General features: G+C 44.5%; 1 protein-coding gene across 1 annotated transcript in view; it reads right to left on the reverse strand.

Annotated features, from left to right (window-relative positions):
- Positions 1–16,646: 16,646 nt before the first annotated feature.
- Positions 16,647–20,435, reverse strand: part of TBX15 (T-box 15) — a 102,827-nt gene continuing 99,038 nt past the window's right edge. Inside the window, exon 8 of the mRNA XM_009287090.2 lies at positions 16,647–18,838. Within this exon, the coding sequence (XP_009285365.1) occupies positions 18,054–18,838 (785 nt within the window). The 3' untranslated portion in view covers positions 16,647–18,053. The remainder of the gene's footprint in view (positions 18,839–20,435) is intronic.

Consider the following 20,435-nt stretch of genomic DNA (forward strand, 5'->3'; position numbering starts at 1 on the left):
TTTCCTGAGAGCCTCAGGTCACAGAGGAGAAAAGTTCCCGGCGCCCTCAGGTGTTTGCCAGCCCTCCTTCCTTGACAACAGAGAATCCTTTCATAAAACACATTCACTTTATGTTTTGATATTTTTATGCTTCATTGGCCTATTTAGAAATTGGAAAATCTTACATCCCCTCTTGAGAAATCTGGCAGGCATGTTTGGCTCATGCTGGGAAAGCAAAACCACTGGCAAACCCTCCAGCCTTTGCTAAAATTTAAAATGGACAGTCCAAGGGCTAAAGGCATTTTGAACACCCTTTGGGAACACTGGGGAATCAAGCATAAAAGCATTAAGACCTAGGGAAGGGTAATTTTTTTTTCCACAGCAAATTCTGGGGTGCAAGAGTGCCTTCCAGACCAACAGTACAGCTCCCCAAAACAGTAGGTAGGTAAGGTTTTTAGGGTAATGTAGAATAGAGAAGCCAAGACTTTTGTCCTTTCAGCTTTTTGAGTGTCACCTACATACTTGTCAAATGGAGAGTAAGCTTAGCAGCAGCTCTGAAAAAGCGTTGTTGAGTGCAGTGACTGTTTGCCCACCAGGAGCAGTATTCGGCTATTCTTCAGCAATTCACATCACCAAATGTGCTCTGGAAAATGCTCAAGCATTGCTTTGGTGATGAGGAGCAGAGCTGGTGGACCAGGAGTGCAGGGCCAGTGCTGCAAATGTGGGGAGGGTGAGAACAGGGATAGGGGTTGGAGAGAAGCTCTTAGGATGGCTTGGAAAAGAATTGCTGACAGTAGAGATTACCCTGCCAGCCGGAGGTCAAAATGGATATTTGTATACACATTACATCTTATACAACGCAAGATAATGGAAATGTACCATGAGATGTTTATCTTTTTTTTTAAAGAAACACCTGGTGAAGATGCTCTTCTGTATGAAGAACAATTGTAGTGTTAAACTAGTGCACAAAAATGGAGAAATGCCCTTGAGAGACTGAAAGTTTCCGTAACAGCATTGCTTTATAGCTGCATTAAACATAGTGCACTACAAAAGGTATTAAATGAGCATGGAAGCAGGGTTCAGATCTTCAGCTGATGAAACATTCCTGTAGTTTGCAAAATTTGCATTTTGTTTCCTGCTAAAAAATCTCAAGAGTTTGCAGGCATACAATGAAATATTAGGATTCTGCCTAAAATCCTTTAAGTAATCTACAGCACCACAAGTGTTCAGCCATAGGCTTAATTTGGACCATATGAACCTCATGAGTCATTTTCAAGCAATCAGAAGGTAACAGTTCAAGAGCAAGAGACAGCAAAATATATCTAGTGTCGTACTATAAGCCTTGCACAGTATACGCACAGTGCCAGGAATATCCAATCCTGCCCAGTTGTTATCAGGCTGTTAAGCTGATATATAAAAGACAGTGAGAAGTGTTGTCACTTGCAGCAGGGATCAACAAGGCTGATTGAGCTCCAGAGCAGCAACTACAAGTAGGAGAGTCAGTGTCATTTTCAAGGAAGTTTTAAAAACAGAATAGAAAATAGGAAAGAAAGAAAAAAGCAGAGGTTCGGAGAGAGCAAGGCTGAAAGGAACTTCCCTGCAACCATTTAGTCCTTCCCTAATGCGCATGGTGGGCAAAAGCTAAATGTGAGCAGTCACAGAGGCTCTGTAAGACCAGGCTGCCGTTTCGATGAAGAAACACTCACCTGGTTCAAGGAGTGCCCAACTGAGGCAAACTGTCTGCAAGGGGAGGTGGGTTAGGCCAATGGATGGTTGTTTTGGGTCTCCTGTTAAAGCTTAACCCTGTGCTGCAGTTGACCTAGAATAGCAGGGGGATGGCAATGAAAGGGCTTCCAGTCAGAAGATGCTCATAAGAGACAAGCCTTGCCAGCATGCTGTGATGCTATCTGGCTGCCTTCTTGTGGCTGTTGGCAGCCTCAGTAATTACAGCCAGCGTCTGAGAAAGTTGTGCTGACTGAGCTCGCTGTTCACTTCTCGAAGCTGTCACTCCAAGTTGGGTGTGAGGCCAAGCGGTGTGGCCAGAGACCTGTGTGGGTGTGAGAAGCTGGCACTGTCTTTTGTCAACCTACATGTGCTCTTTGGGGACACAGCTCCAATTTTAATGCTGCCAGCCTGGTATGTCTCACTGCTCCACTGACCATTTTTAAGGAAAATGTTAATCACATGTATTAGTTACAAAGAAAAGACTGTAAAGTCCAAACCACTCAGGTTAGTAGCATTGTCACTGGCACACTCTGGAGCTTAAGACGCATCTGGGTCATTACCATCAGCTGTATGAGTGTAATATTTTTAATGAGGGAGTGTTGCATTTCGCAAATGTTAAGGCTTTTAGTGGAAGAACGTATCTAGTGTGAACCCGCCTCTGGGGATACCACATTGTCACATATGAACTGCAAACCAGAGATGCGGGTTCTCCAGAAGATCCTGGTGAGGCTGGGGCAGTCACCCACATTGTGAACAACCTGTGTGACACCACTGAAGAGCTTGTTTGAAGACGAAAGTCTCCAGGCTGCATACAACTGCAACTGGATCTCTGCCCACTGCTAGAGGGTATGAAAGTGCTTGAACGCTTTGGGGTGTTTGAAGTCTGGAGAGTGCACAAGCGCTTTCCATTGCTTAGCAGTTGCTTGCCCTTCTCCCAGAAGTGGGTGGGAGCTCCAGAGGAGTGTGCTGGACCCATCATTCCTACCCTGCAGCTGCAGCCACCCTTCCTTCTGCCTGTACAGGACCACGTCCCAGAGGGACTAGATTTGGAAACCTGATAATGTAAGGGAGAATCCCAGGTGTCGTTGAGAAGAAAGGTTCGACTCTTTCCCTAGCAAAAGAGGCACAGAGCTGTAGTGAAAGCCTGCCTATGCTGGAAATTTTACTACATACTGTAAGTTCCCAGATTACTTTGGTGACCAGCTGTCTGGAGCTAAGCTATGCCACTGGGTCCTGGGAACACCTTCAGTTTTCATTGTGCTTTTGATAGGTGATGAAGAGCTGGGTGCTCCCAATCCCATCAATGCTCTCAGTGACTCTTTTTCTGAGCTGACTGTGTGCTCTGAACCCAGGCTTGCTCCTTGACAATTGTGGCCAAGAGCAGGGAAGCAGCATGAGCCAGGGTGTGCAACTCAGTCTCAGTCTGCAACTGAGACAAACTGAATAATCCCAGTTCCTAGACTCACGCCATTCTCAACCAGTTCATTCCACCTCTCTGTTTCTCTCGTAGCTGGGCCTTACACCAACAGCCCCAAAGAAAGGCAAGAATGGTGATTCACTATGTTTCAGAAGTGCTGTATAACTCTGAGGGACGGCATTGCATCCTCCACCACCGGTGCTCCCATTGTTGCCATTTGTCATAATCAGCTGGTAAGTGTGCGCAACCTTATGCCAAGCACTCAAGCAGGAAGGGGTAGCAAAAAAGTCCTTCCCACCTTTAGTAGAGTGTTACTCCATTAACGCTTGGTGTGCTCTAGAAAATGCATTCAAACTGGGATTTCTGGGAACAGATCCTCACCCTTCCTAGAAGCCCAGTATGCGCAGCCTGTCCCAAAACTGCTAAAACTTATCTACCCTGAGCCATGCACTGAGTTGTTTGAGCCCACAGCTAGTTAAGGGAAGGGAAGATATCCCACCCCAGGCACTACTAATCCAAGAGTCAGAACCACCCCTGCAACTCCTTCTCCAAATCCTCTTTGCACTGACACTGGTTTAAGTATCGTGTAACTAAACACGTGGCTTTCATTGCTTTCACCTATTTCTTCATTTTAGTGCCCAGAGGGACATTTTCCCAACTCTTGACTCATATGTGGTTGTTTCAAGTTCAAAATACAGCTGTCAATCCCACACAAAACATGGGCTCCATTTCCTGCTCTTCTCCTCCCTGGAGAGGGAAGAGTTGCTTTTTGTCTCTCTGCTTTTACCTCTCTCCCATTGCATCCCTCCTAACCTCTCCAAGGCTCTTCCCTTGCCTTTATCAAAATTTTCCTTACTGCTGTGCTCCCCTCCTCTTCTCTGCAGCCCTTTGCTGTTCACATCCTCACTCTGGTCCACTCTGCCCTCTCTTCTTGCTCTGCCTCATTTCTCTCTGCTCCCTCAAGCTCACCCATGCTATCCATATTTCTTTTGGCCTCCTCTTCTCTCCTGCACCCTGGGGTCTCTTGTGTATCCCCAAGCTCCCCATGCCACTCTCACTACCTGTCCCTGCTCCCCAGGCTCTCCCTAATTCCCTGCCTGGCTTTCTAAGAAGCTGTCCCTTCCCTCTGCCTTTCTAGGCTCATTCTCCTCTAGCTGTAAGTAGCCTGCCAACCTCTTAGAGGCTTTCATTTCCAGGAGCATCCAGTGGATGCCGGTGGAAGACTGTTGCCATCTTGGCTGAGGACCAGCTCAATTCAAAGTTACTGGGAGTGACTGTCCTGTTGGTCAAGTCTGATAGAGAATGTTGAAAGATGGAGGCATTTTGGATAGTGATGATTTGTGTCAGCAGATGATGTGGGAAAAATATCAATATTGGATAACTCAAGCCTCATTAGATATGGTTATATGTTGTGTCCTCTTCTTGTTCTTTTCTTGGGCTCCCTGCTTTCTCCTGAAGGTTGTTCAGCTTTTCCTCTGTCCTCAATGACTTTTGCTTTTCTTTCTTCCTACCATTTTTTTCCCACCATTTTTTTCCCCTCATGTTCAGGTTATAATGAGGAGTAAATTAATTAAATTGAAAACAAATGAGAAATAATGAGTCTCAAAAAATACCTTCAAGACAATGTCCAATCACAAGTATAGAAAAAGCTGATCTTGAAGTGCCTGTACAAATCACAGAGAAAGACTCAAAACCAAGCTGCATGTGAAACTGCAGATGGGGCGGAGGGGGGAGCAAAAGGAAAATGCATGACAAATTCACATGAAGTGTCCCAGACAGCTTTTGTCTGCACAGAAATGGTTTTATGGGATTCTCTGCAGAAAAAGGAACAAAAAAATTAAGGAGTTGAGTTCAAAAGATCAAGTTGCATTTTCATTGATCTCAGACTTGTAAGAGCTGCCCCATCAATCACAGTTGCTTAAAAATTCCTATTAATGGCCTCAAGTGCTGGGGCTGCCCATATGGTTCATCTTTGTAACATTTGGGTATCTCCCTGGGAGCAGTGTGAGATCTGTCAGTGTCAGAGCCAGACACTGCGCTCATCCCTACATTCCCACAAGTGGCGTAAGGAAGATACTGTTACTACAGGACCGAGGAGCTCCATCTGATCCAGGACAAAAGTAGCAGCAGAGGATGAGAAAAGAATAAAGACCAGAAGATTTGGCTTTCAGAGATACTGGGGACAACTGCAGACCTAGGTAAAAATCCCAGTGTGTAGTCCAGGAGGTGTATGGGACAGCTTCAAGCCAAGGTGCTGCATGGCATTGCACAGAAATAAACACTTGTTTGTTCTTAAGGAGCTGAGAAGAACATGGCTGGTGGAGGCTTTCAGACTGGAAAGGAAAATTAAGAGAGGAATCCCCTACCATTAGACTGAATGATGTGATTAACACCATGGTAGGCTGGAAGTCTTGTCAGTTACAGCTCGAGCTTGTCTTGTCCCAAGCAAGAAAGTCAGCATGATGGTAAATCACTGAATGGTGATTTTTAGACAGAGTTTTGTAGGTGTACGGTCAGAAACTGTGCTCCTCACTGGTAGCTGACTCATGCCCATGGGCAGCAGATGTGCTTTTTACTGAACTGAAGACTTTGGCTGCAGGCTTTGGTATATAGACATCCGTACTAATATGGACAGAATATTAGGAATGTGCTTGATGCTGAGCACATGTTTAAGGCTTTCCCCTATTTCAGAGGACTAGCCAAACTGACTCCATGCCCTTAATGCCATCAGTTTTCCTTGGAGACAGTTCAGATCCAGAGCCAAAATTCAACAAACAAATCTTTCTCTCTAAGGGGCACAAATTTCTCTTTGTAGTAAGTTCTCCTTCTTTCTTGCATTGGGGAAATTGTCATGAGAATGCATTTCTAAACTGGATCTTCAACTCAAGTCCACATTGGACTTAAGTAGCAAAAAAATAACTCAGAAATGTACACTGAACATAATTGTGCTGCAGCCTGACTTTGGTAAGAGTTAGAGCATTGACTTTGCCACTGTTGTCCCAGAAGTTGTGACAGAGCAAGTAGGAGCCATCAATATGGCCAGGGGGTCCTTTGAGTTTGCAGGGTCTTTCTGCAGAGAAATCTGCAAGGGGAGAAGAATATTCACGACCCCTACTCCCCTCATGCTATCGATTTGCCCTCAAACAGGTCACAATTTATTAAAAAAGGGTGAATTATCTGTAGTTAAACAAGGTCAATGCAGTGTCGGAGAGCAAGTGATCACTTTCTCTCCAGGTGGGCTGAGAACTACATGGGATGCAAAGCTTAGGTGCTGCTCACACCGGGCCAGGGCTGAACAAAGGTCCACCTCCTGAGGTCTGAGCAGAGGCAGTGCAAGTAATGCTGTGAGAAAAGTCATTTGCTGCAGAAGCAGGAGTAGAGCTGAGACGTCAACGGTGTCAGCCCTCCCTCTTCAGAGAGCCAGCCTGCTGCAGCGAAGGGCTTGCAAGCAGGAGTAAAGTTAAATTTGTTGAACTGAGGTCTGCCACATGTTGCGAGTGCAGGGACACTCTCCCGCTTCTCATCCTTTGTACACATGCACATACACGTGCACGCACAATTCCTTCACAAGCAAGCTGTTTACAAGCAACAATGCTGAATTTCAGTGCACATTCACTATTTCACACATTTTCATCTGGTCTCCTTTTTCTCCAGTGCTTATGCATCAAATTTTTGAGGGGACAAGAAAGGTTGCCTGCATTTCCTGGACATCTTTTTCTTGCTGGTTCTACAAAGTTTCTCTCTTTGTAGCTTTGAGAAAGCACTCTGATTATTTTCTCTTGGCCAGTTTGATCCTGCTTTGTGCTCGCAGGAGAAAGAACACTTTTTCTGGTAGCTGCCTTAGGATCCTAGCAAGATGTCATAGTCTGTGAGATGAGAAATGGTGACCTCATGAATAGGGGGAGGGAAAAGAGGGGGCGAGACTGAATTTTTTATTTTCTACATTTAAATCCCATCAGGCTTTGTGTTTTCATTTCAAATTCTTTCCAAAATACCGTATCTATTTTCCTCCAAGATACTATGACCAAAACGACTTTACGCTTTGCCTCCACTGATTATTTTTCTAAAAAGAAAGAAATTATTTTTCTTCAAAAGGATTTAAAACTCACCCAACAAAAAGCACCCAGAAATAAAGCAAAAAGTGGGAAGATGTGAGTGCTGTAGAAACAGGCAAGTCACAAAAGAGTTAAAGTTCTTTACACATGGCCAAGTTAAATAAGACCTGGAGGGACACATGGTTCTCCCCCCAGCACCCCCTGAACTCTGGGGTGTGGGCTTGTGAAATGCCTGGGAGGCAAAGTTGGCCCCCATTGTGTCTTGTTTAATTTGGCTGCTTGAAGTACTCACTTTTTTTGTAATTTGGCTCTTCCTACAGCTCTCACACCTTCCTTTAATGTAAATGTCCTTTACATTTTCAACATGCCTTTTCCCCAGCCCTCCATACCATATTGTTTAGACAACTGTCTCTTTTTCTCTGTGCACCTACACAAGGCTGCTGGCACAGGGCTGTGTTTATCCGCACACAGAGGGAGAGTAAAACCAAACTGAAGAGCACTGTTGGCACAAGTACTGTGTTTCCAAGGGGTGCACTTTTCAGCGCTGCGTGCTGGTAAGGAGCCGGCAATTGTGCCCTGGAGATTTCCACTGGCTAGCAGCAGGACTGCTCTGGAGCAGCACGCAATGGCCAAGTTTTGCTGCCTGTGCAACCCACAGCCTTTGCAGCTTCAGCTGGAAACTCTTTCACCACCGCCTTGCCATGGGTCAGTGATAAAATACTAAGCTTGGTCCCACTAAGCCTGCACGTCTGGGTGATGTTGCAACAGCGACGTGAGAAATATAGCTCAGACTACCTATGCTTGGTGGTGTCAGTCATCACACAGCACACTCATCCTCCCATCTGACTTAAATGCTGAAAGTATAAAAGGAGCAACATTACCTTTAATGCAGAACCAAATTGGCAAAGATGGGGACTTTGTCATCGTTTCTACCAGTGATTACAGTTTTGCAATAAATGGAGCAGAGACGGGGGTAGGGTATGCATGGTCAAGGGCAAGTCTTTTGTTCAGTTTACTGGTATGTAAAATGCGGCTATGCTGCCTTGACCAGCAAGGGACGTGCAGGGATTACTTAGTTAAAGTCTATAAGTGCCTTGGCCATGGAAAGCAGAGGATAAATTTTCAAGTACTATCGCAAAGAGGAGGTTGTAGGTATTTTTCTGGCTATATAAAGCAGCAAAAATTATCTTAAAAATTAATCAACATAAAATAGGAAAACCTGAAATTACAGTTTGTTGCTATATGAAAGTCTTTATTTAGACATAAATGCCCAACAACTTTGCTGAAAAGCAGTCAACTCATTCTCACACTGAAGGAGATTCAGTCGGCACTTGCAGCATTAGAAATGTGGTCACCCTAAAGTATGTACCTGCAAGGCCTAAAGTGGATGAGAACAATGCAGGAACGGAAGAAACGCCAGCTGTTGAGACCAGATCAGAAGGTTGTGGGAGCGCATCCGTCTGTGTCACTGCAGACTTTCTTTCAGGGGCTGCTGGGTCAGGGGACACTGTGTTGGTGTCTGGGGACAGGATCAAGGACAGAACTTACATTCTTTCCTCTGTACACCACCAAAATAGTCCTAGAAGAGAGGCTCCTGCTGCAACGCCTCTTCAGGGACTGAACACCAGCAGCCAATAACATTTTTCTTTCTGTTATTGCTGTGAAAAAAAAAAAAAAAAACCAGAAGGAAATCTGAAAAAGTGCAGTGAGAAGCCAGTGGGGCCAGGAAATGGAAATGGATGGCTGGACACTTTGGGATTGTTACAGGCAGCTCTGGTTCAGTGAGATTTGCTGGGCTGCCGCTTTGCTGGCCTGGGAGATACATTAGAAAATGATATTTAGAAGTCATAAATAATCTCATTATATTGCAGCTGTTAGCATTCTGGGAAACATGGATAAAAGTAGTGGAGAACTGAATTAAAGACCCCCCCAGTGGCACAATTGTGGCAACAGCTGAAGGGAGAAAAAAACATAGATATTACGGATGGATGAACCTAGAGAATTTTTTAGGTTTGGATTCAAGCTCAGTTGAAATTGTGAAGTCCCTGCTTGCCTTGTAGGGGCAACTCATGGATGCTGTATGTTGCTCCTTCTGTTGTAGAACTGTTGGACTTAGAAATGGAAAAAAAATTAGCATTGGGCATCTAGTCCACAGCCCACTTTCCCGAGCTTTAGCATTATGACTGTTCCACAACTAAATTCAGCTTGTCAAGCTACTTTGCATGATATTCCTCTTGAATTTCCCTTTTTCTGCTGTATTTTCTCTTCACAATATGTTGTATATGATGAAAAGTAAATCATTGCTGAAACTTGGTGTCAAGGGGTGTCAAACTGCCCTGAACGTAGGTCATATTGATTTTTATATGGCTATGGCCCCATTTCATAGATACTGTCCATTGATGCTAATACAATGAACACTGAGTAGTCTATCAGCTTAGACCTGAAAGAGATGGACATCGGCAGATCCCTTCACATCAGGTATCACGGCACACTCATACACTCACAATGTGAATATGACCTGGATATTAGAAAAGAAAAGGCAAAGAACTAATGCCATAAACCAGCTAAGCCTGCTCCCCCTCTGTCCCCCTCTCACTTTTTACTATTTATAAGCCTTAGTTGACAGCTTGAACTATGGTCACGTTAGACAGATGTTTCCAGCCTTACATTTCTCCTATATGCCATTGCAGAACCTCCCCACCCCATCCTGTGTGGTGGAAAACACAGACCCCAGAACTATTTAGTTCCCCAATTTGGATTTGTGCATGACCTAAGGCAGGAGCTGAAGACAGGTCTTCATTTTTCAACAGAAAGCACGTATGATAAATCAGGAATCACTATTAAACAGGTTTTTAACTCTAGAAGTTCTTTGAATCAGACTGTTTCCTTCCCAGACCATAGCAATGATGGAAAATGCTTCCCAAGTCCCCTGTTACAGGGACAGACAGCAGAGATAATAACTCCTGACACTTCATGGTGTTTGTGTCACCCTAGAAATAAATAAAGAACAATTAACCATAGCATAAAACCACTTATGTTTGTGTACAGACAATGTAACTGATTTTATGTGCTTTTAATTGTGAATGTTTAATGATTAGTTGCCTGATAGATTCAGTAGCTATAAACATGTATACAATAGTGTATATAGTGTAAACAACAAATTTAATACAGCATGTTTTATGTTTAAGGAGTGAATATGTTTCTTTTCAAAGGCTGATTTTTTTGTTGATATGATTTTTATCTTTGTGGTCAGAAGCTAGAGCATCGCAAGTTCTGGGGACAAGTTCAAATTCTCCATCCAAGAAGGAGGGCAGTTTACTGTTCATTATCCAAAAGTATCTGAGCTATTCACAAAACATCTTTACAGACTTTATGGTGTCCCTTTTGCTATGCGTTCATGGCCAGTTCTTTCTTATTTTGGATGTGTGCACTTTATTTTTCATTTTTATGTAGGTTTCTTCAGGCTGGCTTAACCTCTTTTTATATACTCTTTTAACTTTTTTTTTCCCTCAAAATTTTTGTTGGATTCCTCTGGTCTTCTGTAAAACTTGAGACTGCTCCCGACTTTGTAATGTTCACAGCGTTAGGAGTTGGAGTATTTTATGGGTAATACTACAGCTGTAGCAACTGATGTAACAAAGCTGAGTGCAAGACTGTATAGAAGAGGAAGTGGTTTTTATTTAGTTTTCTCTAGAAAACAGACATGATTCTGCCAATGCACACATGGGATTCACAAGCTCCAAATGTATGTCTCCAAGTATTCTGGGCAGAATCACTTGCATGCAAGGGGAGATGGCCATCGAACCTTCACTTCATCTTCTGGCTTTCTTTTCACTGGTGGTAATGAATTGGTTTTTAGATGGGTCTTTTACACATTTCAGGAGTCACAGGTACCGAGCTTTCACCTTGGAATCTTGGTTAATTACCCATCGTAAACCTTGCATGACATTGCTGCACATTACCTTCTCCATCCTCATTTTGGGTAGCTTGCTGTTAAAGCTTGGCTTCTTGTTGGGGTTACAGGAAGAGAAATGGCATACACAGTGTGCTGTAGTCTTGCTGCCATCCTCCCATTACCAGACTGCAGGTTTTCTGCTGTTGAGTCATCCCTGCTGTGATTTTGATGAAAGCAACACATTCCTCAGTGTTTACCAGTTTTGCTGCTGTTGATCATGTCCCTGGTTATCAGTACAGGCCATTCTTTGAATCCTTGCTTTCGTGTTCCTCTGGTGCTTTTACAGACACACATCTGCATTCATACTTCTAACTAATCTTAATATTTCTGTATACAGACCTTTGCATAGCAACATAATATAAACCATGGAGTACAGTGCTGGCCCTGGTTTGGATGGTTGGCAGGCTGTACTTAAGTTTGTGCTGGGTTAATTGCACTGCCACTTGTTCCAGCTTTACTGGGAGAGGCAGATGCAGGTAATTACATCAAGTCCCCAGTCACTAGACTGCATTATTTATTTAATATATCAAACTGACTGCAGTTTTAGTTTGTGCCTGTTCCTGGGCCAGTTACACCAGCTTAAAATGCAACTGTATTAATGTGCAATTACCTGACTGCACATTAAGGGAAATGTTATAAACCAGCTCAGGTAGGAGAGGAACTTGAGGCTATGTCACCCCTCCCACCACCCCCTGGGCACCCCTGATTCTTAGAAAGGAAACACTCGGAAGGTGGTGGGTGCTTCAGCATGTCCCCAGGGCTGTCATCTGTGTAGTCTGGAAGGAAAAGCCCTTCCCAGGCACAGGCACCTTCACTGAGAATGACTACAGGCAGTCTGCCTTTTTGGCTGAACTAGCACCACCCTCCCCATCATCCTAAGAGAAGGGCTGATGCTCTCTGCTCACACCCCACTTGGGCCAACTCTGTGCCTCTGCAGTGCTGCTGCATCCAGTCAGCTGGAAAATAGTGCCCTGAGGTGTGTACGGTGCTGGATGCTCAAGGGAAGGCATGGCCTAGCAGAGACTAGGACTGCTTGTGAAAGCATCTGAGAGGAGCCCGCAGAAGTGACCCTATCTCAGCAGAGAAGGGCATTATCCAGCTGAATGTCAGAGCTTCCAAAATGCTCAACAAATTTAGAACATTACTGGAATAAGAACAGCATCTGTAAGAACTTCAACCAGTGTAAAATTATACAGGCTCCTAATCCTTCTCCCCCACAGCATGCAATGAGTTCCACATTGAGTCAGAAAAATAGACGAGCTCAGTGTGCCAGAGATAGAATATTGCACAATTAACCCTACTGTGGAGGTTTATTGCTCCTCCCTGAATCAGCTGATGCCGACCACTATCCAGCACAGAAGCCATGCTCATCACTGGGCTGTCGCAACACGACAGAGTGCAGCCATGTGAACTGCTTTTTTCCAGTCTAGTCCTCCGTTCAGGCAGGCTAGAATTTTTGGAGATTTTTATGGTAGAAAGAAGCTAATATTTAAAGAGGTGTGCTCCGTACACTATTCCTGCCATGTGTGGTCATGTTACTCTTCTGCGGTGATCAGGAACAGTTACTGACATGGAAAAACAACCCTTGTAAAGAGTTCCAGGGATTTTAGCTGTATTCTATACAGTTTCCTAGATAGCAATTACAGACAAATTAGAAGGAGCAGTCAGAAAACTGAGTGAGCCTCTTTTCCAGCAGAAGTTTTGTGGGTCAGCAGCAGGCTACACAAACCCCTCCCAGCAGACCAACAGACAAGCTCTCAGAGATGGTCCCATCAGTGGACTCAAAATGCTGGGCTACAGACCTGGCCAAAACGCCTGGTCCTGCAGGCTGGTTCTCTAAGGAAGAAACAGTGCTGAAGGAGTCAGGTGTTCCTTGGATGGGAACTGGCTTATTTATAGCCAGTTACCCCTTGGTCACACCAGCACCGTCCTCACAAAGTTCACTGCCTTCATAGCTGCGTTTCTAGTGCATCTGTAGCATGTAATCGGCATGCTCAGGCATTCCTCTGCCCAGTCCTTGGGTGCACTTTCATGTTGCTGTTGTTTTGTTTAGAACGATGCCCAACAAGCAACATACAGCAAAACTCATCTGCTAGTGCTAGTCTAACATGGGATATGTGCTCTGGGTCAATGCACCTAGTTGTGTTGGGGGGGGGAAATCTGAACACTTTTTTTCTTTAATGGCAAATGACTGTCAGCCCTCACCTAAATCAGTAAAGCTTCACCCAGTACGCAATAAATCAGCCACACTAGCAGATCATCTGCTGTAATTTTTGCTCTAGTATATTTAACATAATGTCACAGGCCGTGTACGTAACTTGTATTTATGTTTGTGCCGTGAGCATTTTGCTTTAGCACATAGAACTTACATTCCCTCCAAGAACACTGTGTCTCACTGGAGTGCAATGTCCTCCTTTTACTGAGCCGCAGTGACTGTGGTCACGGTAATATTTATGTCCTGTGCCTGTCAGTGTGTTAAGGAATGAAGCTAAATAAACTTTGCAAAGCTGACAAACCCACTCTGATTATTTTTGCCCCATCCTTTTCATTTGTGAAACAAGTTGCCAGGTTAGCATTTAGAACAGCCTGTGCTGCAAGATGAGGGATCTCCTATCATCAAGATTTCTGCTACCCTTCCTGGCATTTGGATCAGGCTTTTAAAAAATGATACTCCTTCAAAGAAGTACATGATGTTTCACCTTTTAAATTTGCAGCATCTAAATGGGAGATACAGAGCCTTCTCTTCTCCTGGACTGGAAGCCAGAAGCCTACATGGGCTAAGAGCAAACAGGTCAGCCCAGGAGTGGGGGAGTAACGACCCCCTGGTTTCTGCAGCTTTTGGTAGATCCTCTGGTGTCTAATAACATGCATATGCCAGATGAAACTTGGGGGGGGGGAGTGTGCAAACGACCCCCTGGTTTCTGCAGCTTTTGGTAGATCCTCTGGTGTCTAATAACATGCATATGCCAGATGAAACTTGGGGGGGGGGGAGTGTGCATGCAGGATACCTATTCCTTGTGTGGCTTCTCTGAATGAGGAGATGTCACACGGAGGCCTTTTTGCACTGGGAAAATGAATCCTCCCCTGTCTCCTCCCCTGTCTCTTCTAAAGAAACATGTGAGAACTTACATCTTTGCAACTGTGACCACACTATCAAAGCTGCTTAAAGTTGGCCAAGGGGTTCAAATGTTCGTGGTGAGATAGGGAAGGAAGGGGAGAGGAACCACACAACTGCTGCCTCTGCCCCCCACGCACACATGCTTTGCAAATGAGCAATCAAAGGGCTCCTGGATGAGAGCGTGACCATGCCAGGAGGGCTCTCAAGCCCTGTGGTTAGGGCAGTCACCCAAGGAAAGGGAGTCTTCTAGGGGTGGCTGCTGTGTGTACTGCAACCTGGGCCACCCACCAGGCGAGCTGGTCCCAAGCGAATCTCCCAGACTGGCCCCAGTGCATCTCTCTCATTGCCCATTGCCACCGCCTCTTCTCTGGGAAGCCTCAGTACAAAGTGGCAAATGGCTCAGAGCCTTGTGTCCCTATGGGGGTGACAGGGGGAGAAGAGCCACTGTTGTACACGAGATACCTCTGTCATACCTGGGTCTGCTTCAAATTCAATGCTCACCTTGTGTTTCTGGGGGGGTGTCAAGACCTTAAGCAGGTTGTCTGCTCAGGGGAGTGTTATCCTGGGAGGATTTCACCTGTGCACCTAACTGAACACTAAGTAAATAATTTTAACATGCTTTAGCCTATTATTTTTGATACTGCCTTCCAAACACTGCTCTACGTTTGCTTTGCACAGTGACAACCAAAGGAAAAGTTTACTATTTTTTTCCCATTTCACTGTTAGCTTGTTTTTAATCCTCATAGACTGTCAGCGTAACTTTCACACTGAGTCATATTTGTGTACTTACAACTTTGCATCTTGGGACAGGGAAGCCTCTCAGGTTTTTTTCCTGTTCTTTTTCAGTCTTGATGCTGATTATTCTGATCCTGAATCAACAAAACACTTAAACATATGCTAAGATGAAGGAATAACTGTCTAGCTAACTAAGCTCTCTCATTTTATATATGTGCCACATAAGAGCTAAATAAATATGTCTATAAATATGGTCAATAAATATGGTCAATAAATGCTAACCCTAAGGCCAGAAAGTTTCATACTGACGGCAATTGGATGGAGTAACATTATCTCAGTGAGCTGAAGAGCTTGGTTGGATCAGGGACAGGGTGTTCAATACCTTGAAGGATCATATTGCTGAAGAGTCTGGGTGACAATTTCAAAGCTCTTCCCTATGGATTCCTACTAAAATGCATAGAAACCGGGATTCCAGTTCTTCACACTAATATTGAAGGCTGTGCCCTACATCTGTCTTTTGCTTTCTTCCCCAACTGTTTCCAGTGATAATTTTTGATTAAATTAATTTTTTGTTTTAATCAAGATTAGAAACATATATTTTGATACTGAGAATGATTCTGATTTTGTTGAATCACATTCTCTTCTTAGCTGAAATACAGACTTACTCACAAAGAATTAAATGGAATAAATATGAAAAAGCAATCTAATGCAAATAGCCAGCAGAAGGAAATACTGGTTCACACAACATACTAGTAACCTGTAGAAATCGTTGCCATAGGATGGAGTCAAACCCAAAAGCACGGCAAACCTCAAAGCACAGATTGAAGAGTATTTCTGAAAGATTCTGAAAGGACTTTAGAAAGGCTATAAAACTCCCTGATTCAAGATTAAACCAAGAATTAATTATTAGGGGTAAACAGAAGACAAGGGGAGGGACAGATTCTCTCCCACCCGTAGTCCCTCCAACCGTTTTCCACAGCATCCACAGCTAGACACAATAAAAGCCAGAATACAGTCGGACAGACTAGGCACAGAACTGGGAATGGTATTGGTATATTTATCTTCCCCTGTAAAAACAAAAATTAAGAAATGCTTGCAGAATTTATCTTTCAAGGTCTTTCTACCTTCCTGGTTCTTTTTCAATTCAGAAAAAAGTTTATTGACACAAGGAAAGCTGTAAACTCTGCAGCCATAACTTACAGCCAGGTCTGGGGGGGGCTTCAGCTTCCCCACTGCTTTCAGTGTTAATGTCTCAATCTTATATTAGAAATGTAGTGCAAATGAAAATCTGACACTTATCCCAAAATGACATTTAAAAATGAGAAACAAATTGTACTGTTATTTGTATTATTTTCTATGTTGACTGTGAAAAACTATGCTGAAGAGCTTTTTATTAGACTTTAACAACCAAAATAACCACTCTAGCTGTCCATAAAACACACTTCCTGTGAAGGCAGGCACCTTACAGATCCCAAGCACTCAATTTTTAAAATTTCTTGAGAAGACAGAATTTTTATTTTTATTGTAATATTGTCTGGACTTTACAATTTAGCACCGTGTCTTCATTTCCTCTGTTGTGCAAACAGGCATGGCGGTATTCTGAAAATGTCTGTCTCAAGAAGACCGCTGAGGAAGCCTCACAGACAGAGAAAAACACAGAGGGAACAATTGCAAAGATTTATTTAGCGCATTCTGTGCTTGGCACTTAGAAACAGAGTTCCGTGCATAGGGCAAATCTTTATACACCTTTTTCTTCATACATATTTTACATACCATTTTTATTGCCCTCTTTTATATTCATAATATTGAATCCCCCACTAGGCATATAAATACATTTATCTACAACACCTCACAACAAATCTCAATAATATCTGTATTCTGTTACTTGGTATTTGCATTTTCACACAACTTAAATGCATAGCTTGCACCAAGCTACAATTGTTTTCTTATTTTTAAAGGATTTGAAGAAAAAAAAAAGAGAAGGAAAAAAAACAGAAAAGAAAGGTGTCAAAAGGCAATGATCTATTTGGTTAAAGAGAGATCACGTGGCAGGCGGGAGGTTGGCGAACACTCGACCTCACTGTTACTGAAATGTTAATGGTTTTCTATGGCAACTCTTGCATGCAAGGTGAGGGAGGCCGGCTGCACTTCTGTAGAGCAGAGCTCTTTTCTCATTGCTCTTCCCCCTGAGCTCAGTCTGGACAGTTTCCTCCCATTGTGTTGAGTGCTATGGGACACACGTTCCCCACAAAGGCTGTCGTCCTTTTGGTTTGGGTGCATCACTTCGGATCACGTCAACAGGAGCTGAGCCCCCTGTCCCCCATGCATCTTTCCAAAGATCAGTCCCTGCTCATGTCTGAGGCTCACTTGTAGGTTAAAACTTTTCTCGCTCTTCTCTCTCTCCCATCTCCGTCTACAGGCTGGGTGCTGGTAAGCTCGACCCTCGCAAAGAAACCGCTCGTCAGGCAGAGGCATGGTGAAAATGCAGAAACCTCTTTGGGAGAAGAAGCTCCAGCCCAGCAGCACCATTTCTGTGCTACAGTGGGAGAAGGAGCCACGGGCCACTGTTGGCTTCAGAAATGGGCTGAGCTGCTCCAGCAGTGAGGAACGGTCTGGGAAGGGGAAGGTCTTTAAAGCTATGGGCCGTGCAGCTTCAGAGGACAAAGCCTTGGGAGACTGCCTTTCTTCGACACCCAGAGGAGACAGCACAGGGGCACGGCTCCCGCCACGTCAAGAGCTCACACAAGCTGAGAGTTAATGCATAAATGGTATATTCAGCTGCTTCTCTCCAGCTTCTCGTTAAAGTCATGCCCTTCTCTCTGCAATGTCCAGAAAAAGCAGACACTCCATGCCAGGTCTGGAGGCTCTGGGCTACAACAAGCTGCAATAGCTGTCAGTCGAGGCTTTCCACAAGGTTCTGTGGCGCATACCTAGATGGCTTGTGTTCTTATTTATCATTACATTACTAGTTCCACTATAAGTTTGAAGGCAAAAAGGTACTGGGATGGGTTTACCCCTGGAAACGACGAAGGTCCGGCTGCCTTCGATGCCAAGAAGAAGCACGGCTTGTTAGACCATGTGCACAGACATCTGTGAGGAGGAGCCCTGAACCGCACCATACTGTCTGTTGTCACAAGCATTGGCCATCTGCTGGTTGCTGGAGGGAGGGCTGATCATGTGCATCCCATGATCCATCCCCGTGGAAAGGTATTGCCTCTCTCCGAAGGCTCCGCTGGATGGGGAAGAGCAAAGTAAAGTGCTTTGGGAGGTGGTGAGTTTCTCCGGGCTTGCCGCCAGCCTGGGGGAAGCAGGGAAATTGTATCCATAGAGGTTGTAGGGATTGTGCAGGGAGAAGGCGTTGTAGGAGCTCTGCTGCATGTGGCCGCCACCAAACATGTGTGAAGAGGAGGAGGTGGAGGCAGGGTTGCCTGCTTGCATGACATACTGAAACTGGGAGCTGGGGAAGGACCCCAACTGGCCACTGTACGCCTCCATCTTGCTGTTGCTGGGCAGGGAGGAAGGAGTCGGCATTCCTGAGATCAAGGATGGAGTCCTCTGAGGCATGAAGGTTTCAGAGGGCTGTGAGGCGGAAGCGGTGCCACTCTGCAGCCGGTTGTAGCCACCGTCACTCAGCCCCGGGTAGCTCTGCAAGGCAGCCATGTTGCTTCTGGCACACGGGGGATAATCAGACAGGTTGAGGTTGCAAAGCTGACTCTCCCGGCAGCCAACATTGAAAGTGTTGGGGGCCAGATGAAAGGCTGGAGGGGAGCAGGATGGAGAGAGAAGGTGAGAGGAAGCGGAGGGCGATGGGGTCCCCGTGCTGGAGGTGGTCGGGGAGGTGCCTGTGCTGCCTCCTGCAAAACAAAACACATGGGAGGATGTTCAGAGCCCAGGACCACATGTGCAAAACGAGACAGTTTCATTAAAAAACAGCTTAGTTTAATAAAGAAACAAGGGTGGTAAAATGGCCACTGGAAAACTTGGCCTTTCTTGGCAAGAGCCCTCACTTTATTAATAGCATCCCTTGGTCTTTCCTGCTGCTTTTTTGTTATGATTTTGTTTTTCAAAAGAGATTTTCTTCCCTTTTAAAATAGGAGAGGGAAGCAAGCGTGCCACAGAGCAATCAGTGGGAAAAGCTGCAAGGAAGCACCGCTCTATCAGTCAAGAGATCTGCCATTTCTAGGCATGTTTACCTAGTCCTTTTTTTAAAAAAAAAGTCTCATCTCCCCCTCCTGGTCTGCAGGAAGACCACCAGTCAGTGGGCTGCACGGCTCCGCTACAACCATGTTTTATCATCCACTTGGTGGGCTTGCGGCGGGAAGTGGCTGAAAGCATGTTGGGCTTCTGCACTGTTCAACAGTTTTTTCGGATGACTCGCGGTGCAGGGGTACTGATTTAGGCCAGAAGTAACACTAAAATGAAAGGACCCAGTTTCAAGTTATAGCCTGTTCCACCGAGCAGAGAAAGGGGATGTGTCAGGATTTTCAATCATGTGCTTTAACTTTAAAAGGGATTCCATATGTTGTATCACTGGTGTTAACAAAATATTGAGATATATATGCATGTTGGTAGTATCAATGTATTATACATTATTTATGCTATGAATGATAGAATTGATTATTTTGCACAGCAGGGATGCTCACATGTTCTGACCTGGGAAAACAATACTGCATAATACTACCAATACTGCATAATACTACCAACAACAGTAACAAACCGAAAGTAAGTGATAGGAAGAAGATGATGGCACAATTTTGAGCTTGAGAAGAGGTTATTTATACACAAGATTCTGAGTTAGAGGAAGCTTCCTTGGTCAACCAGGAAAATCAGTTCTGTGCCTAAGGGAATGCAGTTTTCTGGTGTGAAACTTTTTTTTTTGTTTGACTGATTCCCTTTGCATGAGATCCCCCTTCTGCATTAGGGCAACTAACACCGAAGACTTGTAAAAGGAGCAAAGAGGTGCTGGTGAAGAGATTTGACCAGGGGATAAGTAGAACCAGAGGAACTAGGAAGACAATTGGTGAGGCAGCATTTTGGACAGGCTAGAAGATGACAGGTGAGAAGCAAAGGGACTGGAAAAGAAGGTGTTAGAGTGAGCGGCTGAAATTTAACCAAGGCAGAGACTGCACATTGAGGATTAAAAGTAAGGGACAGCTTTCTCTTGTGTTGCCTTGTGGGAAAAAAACAGCAGGGTTTTGAGACCAGTCTAGGTCTGCTGCAAAATGGGGGATGAACTGAATGCAGTGCTGCTTGATGAAAAGAGAACAGATGATGCTAATGATTAAGAGATGCACTAGAAAGACAGGTTCTGTGTCAGTATATGATGGTGAGAATGTAAGTGAGATTATATCTCAGTACAGGAAAGACATGGACCTGTTGGAGCTGGTCCAGAGGAGGGCCACAAAAATGATCAGGGGGATGGAACACCTCTCCTATGAAGAAAGGCTGAAA

This window comes from Aptenodytes forsteri, unplaced genomic scaffold (genome assembly GCF_000699145.1).
Source record: "Aptenodytes forsteri isolate BGI_AS27 unplaced genomic scaffold, ASM69914v1 Scaffold216, whole genome shotgun sequence".
Classification (NCBI taxonomy): Eukaryota; Metazoa; Chordata; class Aves; order Sphenisciformes; family Spheniscidae; genus Aptenodytes; species Aptenodytes forsteri.